At 49.3% G+C, this 13,699-nt stretch overlaps 1 protein-coding gene across 3 annotated transcripts in view; it reads left to right on the forward strand.

Moving 5' to 3' along the window:
• Nucleotides 1-13,699, forward strand: part of LOC125973801 (titin) — a 116,826-nt gene that overhangs the window by 59,340 nt on the left and 43,787 nt on the right. For all 3 annotated transcript variants that reach the window (XM_049728297.1, XM_049728299.2, XM_049728298.1), the window contains 24 exons: nt 56-364; nt 489-770; nt 898-1,197; nt 1,957-2,250; nt 2,341-5,310; nt 5,399-5,719; nt 5,806-6,090; nt 6,181-6,486; nt 6,605-6,768; nt 6,912-7,134; nt 7,232-7,507; nt 7,599-7,898; nt 8,462-8,764; nt 8,841-9,140; nt 9,226-9,513; nt 9,601-9,903; nt 10,054-10,356; nt 10,435-10,740; nt 11,541-11,828; nt 11,950-12,240; nt 12,327-12,614; nt 12,741-13,023; nt 13,107-13,414; nt 13,492-13,596. In XM_049728297.1, coding sequence (XP_049584254.1) covers nt 56-364; nt 489-770; nt 898-1,197; nt 1,957-2,250; nt 2,341-5,310; nt 5,399-5,719; nt 5,806-6,090; nt 6,181-6,486; nt 6,605-6,768; nt 6,912-7,134; nt 7,232-7,507; nt 7,599-7,898; nt 8,462-8,764; nt 8,841-9,140; nt 9,226-9,513; nt 9,601-9,903; nt 10,054-10,356; nt 10,435-10,740; nt 11,541-11,828; nt 11,950-12,240; nt 12,327-12,614; nt 12,741-13,023; nt 13,107-13,414; nt 13,492-13,596 — 9,396 coding nt within the window. The remainder of the gene's footprint in view (nt 1-55; nt 365-488; nt 771-897; nt 1,198-1,956; nt 2,251-2,340; nt 5,311-5,398; nt 5,720-5,805; nt 6,091-6,180; nt 6,487-6,604; nt 6,769-6,911; nt 7,135-7,231; nt 7,508-7,598; nt 7,899-8,461; nt 8,765-8,840; nt 9,141-9,225; nt 9,514-9,600; nt 9,904-10,053; nt 10,357-10,434; nt 10,741-11,540; nt 11,829-11,949; nt 12,241-12,326; nt 12,615-12,740; nt 13,024-13,106; nt 13,415-13,491; nt 13,597-13,699) is intronic.

Below are 13,699 nucleotides of genomic sequence, written 5' to 3' on the forward strand. Positions count from 1 at the left end.
TCATTATACCGCAATGACGTAAGCTAGAATCATACGTGTTGTCCATTCTCTGCAGTGCGCCCTAGTCCTCCAGTGACCCCCGAGGCCTACGACAAGACAAAAGAATCTGTGAGTCTCAAATGGCAGAAGCCCCGCCATGATGGAAAAGGACGGATATTAGGCTACCTGGTCGAGTACCAGAAGCCAGGTTCCATTGAGTGGATTCAGGCTAATGAACATCCAGAGCAGTGCCCTGACCTGCACTATGTAGTCACAGGGCTGAGTGATGGCCAAGAGTACGCCTTCCGGATCTACACTGTCAACGCCGCCGGCAAATCTGACCCAGCCTATGTCAAACAGACTGTCAAGGTTCATGACAGACTGGGTATGATTCTCTTTCTTTTTTTGTCTTCTTTTTATATGTCTGTGTTCGACATGTCTCTCTGTTTTCCATACCACATATCCTGAGAGCCAATAGGCTGAACACTCTGTCTTGCCTCCCTCTGCAGAGGCACCAGAGTTGCTGCTGGATGCTAACATGGTGCGTGACCATCTGGCCATGCTGGGCACAGACATCACCTTGAGTGCGATGATCAAGGGTGTGCCCACGCCCACCGTTACCTGGAAGAAAAACGATGGCCAAATGCCAGCTCATATCACTGTCGCTGTCACGTCCGCCGGTAGCAAAATCTTCATCCCCAAGTGCGTCCGCCCCGACTCCGGCAACTACTCTCTCACGGCGGAAAATGCTGCCGGAAAGAAAACGGCCATGGTTGCTGTTCTGGTTCTGAGTGAGTCAATACCATCAATATTTGTGAATGATATGCTCTTTCCCTTCTTTGTTTTTTTTAATGTTTTTTATCCTATGTTGGAGCAACATCTCTTCAGCTCAAATTCCATCCCTTGTTTTCCCTTCAGACAAACCATCACCGCCGAGAGACCTGGCGGTCTCCGAGGTGACCAGCGAGTCCGCTTACTTGACGTGGAAAGCTCCAGAGGACAACGGCGGTGCTGTTGTCTCACATTACGTCGTGGAAAAGAAGGATGTCGCCGCTGAGCAGTGGGTCCCGGTCTCCGCGGCCAACAAGAAGCGGAGTTTGATGGCCATGTATCTGATGGAAGGAATCCAGTACCTGTTCAGAGTGGCAGCCGAAAACCAGTTTGGCAGGAGTGACTATGTGACCACAAAAACTCCCATCAAGGCTGTCGATCCACTCTGTGAGTGCAACGCTGTTTTCTGTTTCAGTCCTGTCCTGAATCCTGAATGTGATTTTTCTCCTAACTCAGTTTACTCATCTCTGGAAATTCACTCTGATGCCTGTGTTTAGAGAGGCAGAGTGTGCGCCACCGTCATTCGGCACTGGCGCGTGGTGTCCCATGCCGAAGTGCCAGCACTACATTTTTGGTGCACTCTGAATAACCGAATGTCAAATCTGAGCAACGCCGAGTTTCCAAACACTCAGAGCGAACCGGCGCGCGGAGGCCCGCAAATTTCCGAACGCGCCTCGACCCGTGCGTCTTAGTGAGAGGACAGTAGATAAGCATTTGAATTTGAAATACAAGGAACAAAAGCCTGAACATGAATTATATTCAGACCCACTATGACACTTTTACTTTTTTTTCATCTGAGCTTTAATGAGACACTCGAGGTGTGTACGCCGGTCTGGTAAATAAATGAAGTACTTCCACGTACCCCGTGCAATGCGCTCACGTACCCCTAGGGCCCCAAAGCATGGGCGTTAAGGTTCCTTGACTGTCCCAGTTTTTTTTTTTTTTTTTTTTTTAAATCACTTCACTCTCGCAGTGGCTCATCTGAAACTCACCCACAACTTGCGACGCAAAGCAAAAAGACTGACCAAGCGACGGCTTGCAACATGAAAAGCTTAAATTGTGCCACTAAGTCAAGGTAGCACCGTGTTGCGTGTACCATTTCTAACTTCCGGGCCAACAAACTACAAATCTGTCTCCATTATTTAGATCCACCTGGCCCCCCAAAGTACCTACACCACACTGATGCAGACAAGACAGAGGTGTGGTTAGAGTGGGAGTGGCCCGATCGCACCGGGGGAAGTGAAATCACAGGCTTCATTGTTGAGTACCAGGAAGAGACTCAGCCAGATTGGGTTTCCTATAAGACCGTCAGCAGTAACCATGCACATGTCAGCGGTCTCGGGGAAGGCAAGACCTACCGCTTCCGGGTCATGGCTCAGAACGCTATTGGCGTGAGTCGTCCTGACACCAGTGTTCCCGTCACCTGTCAGGAAAAGACACGTAAGACGTCTCCGTTTTGGACTGAAGAACAGCTGCAGTGCTTCATTCCGTTGAAATTCCTCACACGAATGCTTTTCCTTTGTCTTTCAGTGCCCCCCGCCATTGAAGTCGATGTGAAGCTTATCGAGGGTATTGTTGTGAAGGTAGGCAGCACTATTGTACTGCCTGCCAAGATGAAGGGGATCCCCATCCCCACTGCCAAGTGGATGACAGATGGCAAGGAAATTACATCAGAAGGTCACTATAAGATAGAATCCACTGGATCCACATCCACTCTCACCATACCAGAATGCAAGAGAGGAGACACGGGCGAGTACATCCTCACTGTGTCCAACCCTGCAGGCAGCAAGACTGTCGCTCTGCACGTCACTGTGCTTGATCTTCCAGGGGCACCCGTCGGACCAATTAACATCTTAGAAGTAACCCCTGATCATATGATGATACAATGGAGGCCACCCAAGGATGACGGTGGTACCCCCATCACCAACTATGTGGTTGAAAAGAAGGATGTGAAGAAATCATGGGAGCCTTGGTCGGTTGTAAGTTCGAGCGGTATCGGTACCAAAGCTAAGGTGTCACGCCTGGAGAAGGGTCGTGAGTACGTGGTTCGTATCCGTGCCGAGAACAAAATCGGAATCGGTGTCGGACTTGAGAGTCCCCCGACCATTGCCAAGCACATGTTCAACCCTCCTGGTCCACCGGGCCTCCCGGTGTGCTCTGATATCACAGAGAATGCTGTGACAGTGGAATGGTCCCTGCCTGACCACGACGGAGGTAGTCCTATCAGTGGCTACGTGATTGAACGCCGAGAGATGACAGGAAAGTGGATTCGTGTCAATAAAACTCCCGTGCTGGATCTCAGATACAGGGTTTCGGGCCTACTTGAAGGCAACAGCTATGAGTTCAGAGTATTTGCTGAAAACATTGCCGGTGTCAGTGAGCCATCGCTCACCTCTGATCCCATCAGGGCGACCCGGCCCATCACCAAGCCGGGACCTCCTGGAAATCCTAAACTAAAGGACTGGAGCAAGTTGTATGCGGATATCTGCTGGACCAAACCCACAAGAGATGGTGGCAGCCCTATCCTGGGCTATGTTGTAGAGATTCAAAAGTCAGGATCTGCTCAGTGGGACAGGGTTAACAAGGAACTCGTCAAGATGTGTGCCTACAGAGTACCAGGTTTCATTGAAGGTATGGAGTACAGGGTCCGAATCAGAGCCACAAACAAGGTCGGAGAGAGCGAACCCCGGGAACTGAGCGAGACCATCTTGGCGAAGGACATTCTTGTTCCTCCAGAGGTTGTCGTTGACGTATCGTGCCGTGACTCTCTGACTGTAAGGGCAGGACAGATCATCAGTTTGATGGCCAGAGTTAAGGGCAGACCTGACCCAGAGATCGCCTGGACCAAGGACGCCAGAGCCTTGTCTCGAGACAAACGCACGATGCTGAACAACAACTATCCTCTGTGTGAATTGGTCATTAATGATGCCGTCAGGTCCGACTATGGCAAATACGCCATTGTTGCCAAAAACAGCAGCGGACAGGCACAAGCCACCATTATTGTCAATGTCCTGGACACACCTGGAGCTTGCCAAAATATAAAGGTGGCTTATGTGACCAAGAACTCTTGCATGGTGTCTTGGGAGAATCCAGAGGACAATGGAGGCACAGAGATCACCCAGTACATTATTGAGAGCCGACAACCGAGCCAGAGGGGGTGGACGGTAATTTCCAATGACTGTACAAAGCGTCTGATGAAGGCGCCTCTCTCGGAGGGCTGCGAGTACTTTTTCCGTGTTAGTGCCGAAAACAAGATCGGTGTTGGACCACCCACAGAGACCAAGACGGCCGTTTTGGCGATTGACCCCATTGAGAAACCTGGTGAACCGATCGACTTCCATATAGCGGAGATTGGCAAGACCTTCTGCTTCCTCAAATGGAAGAAGCCCGACTACGACGGCGGTAGTCGTAACCTGGCTTACCATGTGGAGAAGAAGCCAAAGGAGGCTGAAGAGTGGGAGAGACTTCATAAAGGTGCAATAAAAGAGACTCACTTTATGGCTGACAGGTGCATTGAAAACCAGGTCTACCAGTTCAGAGTTCAGACGAAAAATGACGGCGGTGAAAGCAAATGGGTGACCACAGCAGAAGTCGTCATCAAGGAGCAGCTTGTAGAGCCAGAGATCAAAATCAAACTGGATGGAAACCTTGTGGTAAAGGCAGGGGACTCAATTCCCATCGAGGCAATGGTCAAAGGCAAACCCCAACCTGATGTCAAATGGACCAAGGATGATAGCACCGGGGAGCTCAAAAAGGGCTCCAGGCTTCAGATCGAAACCGGCGTTGACTTCTCAAAGCTGCTTCTGACTACAGCTCGGCGTACAGACAGTGGCAAATATGTCGTCACTGCAGCCAACAGGGCAGGAACATGCTCCGCGCATGCCAAGGTCAATGTATTGGACAGGCCCGGCCCGGTCAGTGACCTTAAGGTGTCAGGCGTTACCACTGACAGGTGCCGTTTGGCATGGAACATTCCAGAGGACGACGGAGGCTGCGAGATCTATAACTACATCATAGAGAAATGCGACACCAAGAGGGGTGTCTGGTCCGTTCATTCAAATGCCGTCATCACCAACAAGGCCAACGTGACTCGTCTCGTTGAGGGAAATGAATATATCTTTAGAGTTCGTGCAGAGAATAAAATGGGTCCTGGCCCTGCTGTGGAGAGCGAGGCCATTGTCGCTGGCACCAAGTTTAGTGTTCCAGGAGCACCTGAGGCACCGGAGGTCACCAGAATTTCCAAGGAGGAGATGACAGTGCAGTGGTCAGAGCCTGACACAGATGGTGGGAAGCCAGTCACTGGTTACATGTTGGAAAAGAAGGAGGAGCATGCTGTAAGGTGGTCCACCATTAACAAGGAGGCAATGCCAACGACGTGCTTCACCGTAACAGGACTGCTGCCCCTGCACGAATACCAATACAGAGTGAAAGCTGTCAATGAAATTGGAGTCGGCAGTGCAAGCAAACCCTCGCGTTCCGTTTCGGCAAAGGACGCAATCGGTATGGCGTGGCTGGTTTTCTTTTAACCACCTGTTAGTGTTGGTTCTGCGTGACTTCAACCTGTGTGTGTGTGTGTGTTTTCTTACAGAGCCTCCTGCACCACCCACCAACTTGAAGGTCTTGGACAGCACCAAGTCCACTGTAACTCTAGGATGGACCAAGCCTGTGTCCGATGGTGGAGCGCCCATCATTGGCTACGTTGTTGAGATGAGGGTGAAGGGAAGTGCCAAGAAAGGAGACGACAGTTGGAAACGCTGCAATGTGGCTGCTCAGCTTGTCTTCTGTGAGTTCACAGTCACGAGTCTTGACGAGAAACTTTTGTATGACTTCAGAGTGTCAGCTCAGAACCAGGTGGGCATGAGTCTGCCCTGTGACCTGGGAACAGCTGTGAATCCCAAGGAGATACTTGGTAAGGGTTGCTTTGGCTACCTCCTGACTTAGATGACTGTATTCATAAACAAACATGTCTATAAATCCACGTTTTGCTTTTAACAGAGGCACCAGAAATCGACTTAGATGCCAACTTAAGACAGGGACTAACAGTGAGAGCTGGGTGTCCCATCAGACTGTGCGCTACCATCAGAGGAAGACCTCCTCCCAAAGTCACTTGGAGGCGGATGGGCATTGATAATGTAGTCAGGAAGGGTCACGTTGACATCATCGACACGATGACCTTCCTGGTCATTCCGGATAGCACGCGGGATGACTCTGGCAAATACTGTTTGACTGTGCAGAGTCCCGCTGGAGAAAAAGCTGTGTTCGTCAGCGTCAAGGTCCTCGGTACGTCCTGCCTTTTCCCGTCACTGCTCTGTGATTGTTTTGCTGGAGTTAAAAAGAAGTTTGCACCGACCCCCTCCCTACACCCAACAGACACCCCAGGACCTGTGATGAATCTGGAGGGCTCTGACATTAGACAGACATCAGCAATGCTGTCGTGGAACCCTCCAGAGGTCGACGGCGGCAGCGAGATCACTCACTATATCGTCGAGAAGCGTGAAATCGATCGCAAGACGTGGGCGACAGTCAAGGCCGAAGTGGAGAAAGACAAGGTTCCCTTCAAGGTCAGCGGCCTCGTGCCAGGCACAGAGTACTACTTCAGAGTGACTGCTGTCAACGAGTATGGTTCAGGAGTTCCCCGGGTGTCACCCACTTCCTACTTAGCCTCGGATCCTGTCAGTAAGTATGACTTCTTGATCACACAATGACAAATGGGCACTCAGTCACTGCTATGCTTTGTGTCTTGCTCCATTTTCATTTGTCACAATAGAGAACCTGAATGTTTTTATTATTTCAGGCAAACCTGATCCGTGTGAGAAGATTGAAATTCTTGAGATCACAAAGAACAGTGCCACAATTGGCTGGGTGAAGCCTGCAAGGGATGGTGGGGCAAAGATTGACGGTTACGTGATTGAATATATCGAAGTCAAACCTCCTCCACAACCCCCAGCACCAGTGGAGGTTTGTGATTTTGCCGCTTTTTCACTTTCTGTTGGCCCCCGGCAATTGGCTTTATTAAAATTGTGTTAAGATCTTCCCAAATTGATTTGTGAAACAAAGGTTTGTGTGCCAAATGACATTCATGCTGTGCACCTCAAATGCAGACCTCAGAACAAGGGACAGCTCCGCCTCCAGTAATGAAAGTGGAGGCCAAGGAGCCTGAGAAGGAGGTGTGGAATGCCTATACCACTGTGAAGGGACTGAGCATCAGCATTAGTGGTCTGAAAGAAGGCAAGAGGTACAAGTTTAGAGTGGCCGCCAAGAACATCATGGGTTTGAGCTTGTTCACAGAGACCAGGGAGCCAACTGAGATCAAGGAACAAATGTGTAAGTTGAAGTCGATACGATCAATTATTGAAAATGAGCTCGCACCTGCCCCAAAATGTATTCTTCATATCTATTTGACCGCCCCACCCCACCCCAGTGGAGCCAAAGATCGTCATGCCAGACATTGTCAGTGAAAGAGCTGGAGCCAAACTCCGAGTTGAAGCTGTCATTTCTGGAAAACCTTCTCCAACCTGCAAGTGGATTTGTGGCGACGTACCACTGGTCTCCTCAAGCCGTCTGGCCATGCACCATTCTGGCAATTTGTGTGTCTTGATTATAAAGGATGTCTCAAGGACAGACAGCGGAGACTACAGCCTTGTGGCTGAAAACAGCTCTGCAAAGACGGTCCAGTCTCTCAAGATTATCATCAGAGGTCTGTTTCTTTGCTTTAGTTATTCTGTATGGTGGCTTTGTAAATTGTGTATGGAATGGTTTGACACACATTTGATCTATGTGTGTTGTAGATATTCCAGGACCTCCTGCGGGTCCCGTGGAGATCAGTGACATTGACTCAGATGCCTGCTCTCTGTCTTGGAGCCAACCGCTGGAGGACGGCGGCAGCAAAATCACAAATTACGTGGTGGAGAAATGCGATGTCAGTCGAGGTGACTGGGTTAACGCTGTGTCCTCCGGCCAGAAGACAAGCTGTAGGCTGGGCAAACTCGTTCCCGGGAAAGTGTACATGTTCCGCATCCGGGCTGAGAACCGCTATGGCGTGTCGGACCCTATTCAATCTGATAGGATGATTGCCAAGTTTCCCTTTGGTAGGTTTCTTTCCTTCATTCATAAAATAATCATTTTCTCATGAAGTTTCATCAAGCATCTCGACGATTATCTGTTAGCTGTAAGCTACTCTTATCTTAAGATGGCAATAATAATATACTAATATAATATAATATAATATAATATAATATAATATAATATAATGCCTCTGATTTTCATGGCAGTCTTCTGAACGAGACATTGAAACTGCTCCTAATGGATAAATGTTTTCACATTGGCACACATTGGTAATTGTAAGCGACATATGTTGCCACAGCTGCCCTCGAGCATACTGAGGGAAGCGTGGCTGCTACGGCCCATACAACCAACACCACATCTTCAAGCGTACTCCAGTGTGAGTGGCACTGGAGGCAAGGTGCGTCAAGTGTCTTGCCCGAGGACATGACACAGGACAACCACTGGACGACTCACTCTTAGGCCCACACGCTCACTCACTCCGGTTGGCCGGCCCACAGCTCGGGAAAAACCTCACACGGCCATTGAATGTAAAAGTCATCCATTTGACAGAAATAATGTTCTGTTTGATTTTCTTCTTCCTCACCAGATGTTCCCAGTGAACCTCTTAACTGTCACATAAACAAGACTAACAAGGACTGCATGTTTGTGGCCTGGGATAAACCCGAGTGTGACGGCGGCAGCCCCATCACAGGTTACTACATTGAGCGTAAAGAAAGAAACAGCCTCCTCTGGGTGAAGGCCAACGACACTGTCGTACGCACCACCGAGTACCCCTGTGCCGGCCTGATTGAGGGCCTCGAGTATACCTTTAGGGTGTCAGCCATCAATCGTGCTGGTCAGGGCAAGCCAAGCACAAAGACTGATTTTGTAACTGCCAGAACACCCATTGGTGAGTTCAGCAAGCCACACCTGCAAAAGAGCATTTTGACCAAATTCTCTTTCTCACGTAAGTCGCTGTGTTGCAGATACCCCTGGGAAACCAGAAGTTGTGGACATGACCAAGAACTCGGTAACGCTCGTTTGGGGCCGGCCCAAGAACGACGGTGGCAGCAAGATCATCGGCTACTATGTCGAGGCCATGCGTGTGCCTGGAGACGCATGGGTACGTTGCAACACTGTTTGCCAGAATGTCCCCAGGGAGGAGTACACTGCGACTGGCCTGGAGCGAGACCTACAGTACCAGTTCAGAGTCATTGCCAAAACAGCCGTCAACATTAGCAAACCCTCAGAGCCCACAGACCCAATACTGGTCTGTGCTGAGAATGGTGAGAGGGACACGCCCAAGTGACCTTTTATTGTCCAGCTAACTTTGAGACGGGTGATAAACTTGGGTCATGTCGTTTACCACAGTGCCTCCGAGGGTAGAACTTAATCCCAGGATGCAGAAAGGCTTGAAGGTGAAGGCCGGAGCCTCGGTTCTCCTTGAGGCTGAGGTGTTTGGTAAACCGATGCCCAAAGTCACATGGAAGAGAGGTGATGATAGTCTGAGGTCAAGTCAAGGGCAAGTCATCACCCAACAGAGACACCACTTCCAAATGGAGATGCTCTCAGTCACCAGGGAGGACACTGGGGTCTACACCATTCTTGCAGAGAATGCCAGTGGCTCAAAGACCGCTGACATCCATGTTACCGTTTTGGGTGAATACTTTTGGAACTGGTCCAATTGGTGTGTTTGCTTCGATGACTGATGTCCAGTGATGCATTTGAACTCTGTGTCTTGCGCAGATGTGCCTGGTCCACCTGCCAGTTCCAAATACGTTGAAGTGTTTGCTAATAGCATAAAATTGTCCTGGGAGCCGCCGCTGAAGGATGGTGGAGCCCCGGTTACCAATTATATTTTGGACAAGCGTGAGACCAGCCGGGCAACTTGGGCTCTGGTCACCTCAAAGATCAAGGGTGAAGATCTTGAACTAAATGTGCAGAGGCTGATCGAGGGTCATGAATACCAGTTCCGAATCCGTGCTGAGAACACGTGGGGAGTTGGAGACAGTCTCATCACTGCCCCTATCATTGCCAAGAACCCATTCAGTGAGTTCCATCTTGGCTTACCTCAAGTACTATATAGTTCAGTATGTCCATATTGTTTTTTTGTTTTGTTTTTCTTTTTATAAGATATTCCCATTTTTAACCTGTCATTTGAATGGCTCAACTAAAAGTGCTGATGTATGTGTGTACCAGCTGTTCCTGGACAGTGTGAGGCCCCAGTGATTACCAACGTCACCAAGGATGCAATGACAGTGAGCTGGAAGGAGCCAACCGATGACGGAAAGTCCGCCATTCTGGGTTACATGCTCGAGAAGAAGGAAACCAAGGAGATGAACTGGAGCAAGATGAACAGGAAACCCTTAATGGAACGGACCTTTGATGCCACAAGCCTTAGCGAGGGAGTGGAATATGAATTCAGAGTCATTGCTGTTAATGTGGCAGGACTTGGAAAACCCAGTGAGCCCTCAGATGCTGCTACTGCACAAAATCCCATCAGTGAGTTCCATAACTTCCAAAAGTTTATTTTGTTTATGCGTACTTGTTTCTAACTCGGAACAAAATGCTCTTCCGCAGCTCCCCCGGGCCCTGTACTCGACCCACGTGTGAGTGACACCACCTACAGCACCCTAAGCCTCCGCTGGAAGGCTCCGGCCAACAATGGTGGAAGTCCAATCTTGGGATATCTGGTGGAGTGCAAGAGGACAGATACGGCAGATTGGATCCGATGCAATGTTCCCAAGAACTTGCAGGACACCAACTACACCATACAAAACCTTATTCACAAGGCCGAGTACCAGTGTCGTGTCACCGCTGCCAATAAGGTGGGCTTTGGTGAACCGGTCGAAGTGCCTGGCAAGCACATCGCAAAGGACATCATAGGTAGGTTTTGCTTTACACAATTTATAGGCGAATAAGTGGCATGCAAGATAATGGATCCTACCGAGGCACACGGTAAATGTAGATTGAGGCGTTTTTTGTTTTTTTTGAGATGCCGATCATGAGTTAGTGTTTCCGGACCAGTAGTCAGATTCAAGTTGCATGACTATTCTTGTCATTGTCACATGTAAAAATCCATACCAAAGCTTTCATTTTCCATCAATGATGGGGAGACAATCGGAATGATGTTGCACGGCCCCAAGCACAGTCGGGCGGGCCCTGGGTTGTTGTGAAGTGTTTTTTCACTTAATGTGATAGTCTTAACAATTAATGTCATAATGGTTGATATAAAAACGAATTCTTCTAAAAAGGGATGAGCAAGAGGAGATGAGTAGAATATATCATCTGGTGAAGGAGAGCAGTAGGGAGATGAAATATAATTGTAATAACACATTTTGACAGAGTCTGAGATGAGCCCTTGTTGACCAATAATCAATTCCCCACAATCACAAAGGGTGAAGGCTAAAAATATTGTTACTAACGTGCAACGAAGGCAAAACCGGTGAGGTGATCATTATGTTGAGACGGTGCTTGCAGCCGCCAAATCGTAGTCGTTTCATCTAGGTACTTTCAAAATCAGGTCATCGGTCAAGTAGCTCAATTGGATTTCATAGCAAGTAATCCGTGAAGTAACTAGGTTACCCTTTCAGGGAGGCAGCCCTGATTTTAACATTAGATCAATTCAAACGAATGATGTCATGGCTTTTGGAAGTCAGCGGGAATTGCGTTTGATGATCTTCTAGTACCCCCGGAGGCGGAGCTGAGTGCTGAGTTGAAGGAGGGCCTGGAACTGCGAGCTGGCGCCACCATGAAGCTTCATGCCACAATCAAGGGTCACCCCGTGCCCAAGGTCATATGGGCCAAGATGAACACCAACATCAAGGATCGCCAAGGCATTGTCATCAAGTCCACGAAAAGTGACACCACTGTGGTGGTGGAGAATGTCAACAGATATGATGCAGGCAAATACATTCTCAACCTGGAGAGTGTGGCCGGTATGAAGATGTACACCGTCATCGTCAAGGTGCTCGGTAAGAAATCTGCTTCTTCTTGATCTCAACCGATCTTGAATCAGCAGCAAAAGATAAAAAAAAAAAAAACGTACGTTTGGAGTAGACCCTCACTTTCTTTCATTTCTTTTTTTTTTTTAAGACACTCCTGGGCCACCAATTAACCTAGTGGTAAAAGAGACCACAAAGGACAGTGCCTCCATCTACTGGGATGCTCCTTTTCTAGACGGGGGCTATGAAGTCACCCACTATATCGTGGAAAAGCGAGACACTGAGAGGAAGGCCTGGTCTACGGTCTCCAACAATTGTACCAAGACATCTTTGAAGGTGTCAGACTTGAATGCCGGACGGTACTACTATTTCCGAGTGTCAGCCGTCAACCTGCTCGGCGCCGGAGAGTGCTGCGAGACCCCCGACTCGATCAGAGCATCTGGTGGGTGTGATGAGAACCATTTCTGACACATTTATTCTCTTCAATTTCACTGCCCTTTGGTCACCGGTCCTTTTCTACTCATGCAGAGGAGCCTGGTCCTGTCATGGACTTCAAGACCTTGCTGGTTACCAAGGACTCTTGTACGCTCAGCTGGAGGAAACCTCTGACTGATGGCGGCAGCCGCATTATCTGCTATGTGCTCGGGGTTCTCAATGGCGACGACAAGTACAAGGAGTTGATGAGGTCAAAGAACATGCAGTACAGCGCCAAGGATCTGGTCGAGGGCAAAGAGTACAAGTACAGCGTCAAAGCTGTGAATGACACTGGGGAGAGTGCCACCAAGGAGCTGACAGTAGTTGCCAAGGACCAACTCAGTAAGGACAAATGCTCACATTTGTACCGTAGTTCTCGTGTCACCGTGACGGCTTTGCCGCTATTTGTGTATGGCAATATGTCTCATGGAATTTTCTTGAAAAGTATCGTGGCCCTTCTTTCCACAGTTCATCCCACTTGCGACTTGAGGGAACTTCCCGACATGTGTTACGTGGCCAAAGAGGGCAGCACGGTGCGTCTGAAGATTCCAATCATGGGCAAACCAACGCCTAAGGTGTCATGGAAGAAGGGGGAGGATGAAGACTTGACAGACACGGGACGTGTTTGTGCAGAATCTTCGAGCGTCAACACCACTCTCCTGATAAGGGATTGCCAGAGAAGCGACGCCTCCAAATACACAATCACCCTGAGGAATAGCGCTGGCAGCAAAGAGTCTAGCATTTTCATCAGGTGCTAAACCGATGCCTGGAGAGACGAATGCATTGTCACGCTTGCGCTGTTCATATGCAGTGACCACTGGACTTTTCTTTCAGGGTGGTGGGAAAGCCTGGCATCCCCGTAGGACCCATCAAATTCAAGGACATAACTGCCGATGGCGCCACACTGAAGTGGGCGGCGCCAAAAGACGATGGGGGCTCAGACATCACAAACTACATTCTAGAGAAGAGGGACTCGGTCACCAATATGTGGGTGACTGTCTCTTCTCTGGTGGAAAAGAGCACCATGAGGGTGACTGGTCTCCACGAGGGCACGGAATATATTTTCAGAGTGTGTGCTGAGAACAAGTATGGCGTTGGAGAGGGGCTTAAGTCGGAACCTGTGATTGCAAAACATCCATTCAGTAAGTGTCTGCAACTTCTGCTCTTTTTGCCGAAACGTAGCTTTCTCCCGGTACAAAACATCTGTGGTTTTCCCCAGACGTTCCTGACGCTCCCCCTCCACCTCAGGTCATGAGTATGCGCCATGACTCTGCTTACCTTGCCTGGTCAGACCCCAGGAAGACTGGAGGATCTCCCATCACAGGTATGGCTGTGCGTGAGTTCATGACATGCTGCGCACTGTGCGTCTACATACAAACGCAGTGGGGTACTTGAGCTCCTTTGCAAATGACGTCGGTCGGGGTTGT

This window comes from Syngnathus scovelli, chromosome 8 (genome assembly GCF_024217435.2).
Source record: "Syngnathus scovelli strain Florida chromosome 8, RoL_Ssco_1.2, whole genome shotgun sequence".
NCBI classification, from domain to species: Eukaryota; Metazoa; Chordata; class Actinopteri; order Syngnathiformes; family Syngnathidae; genus Syngnathus; species Syngnathus scovelli.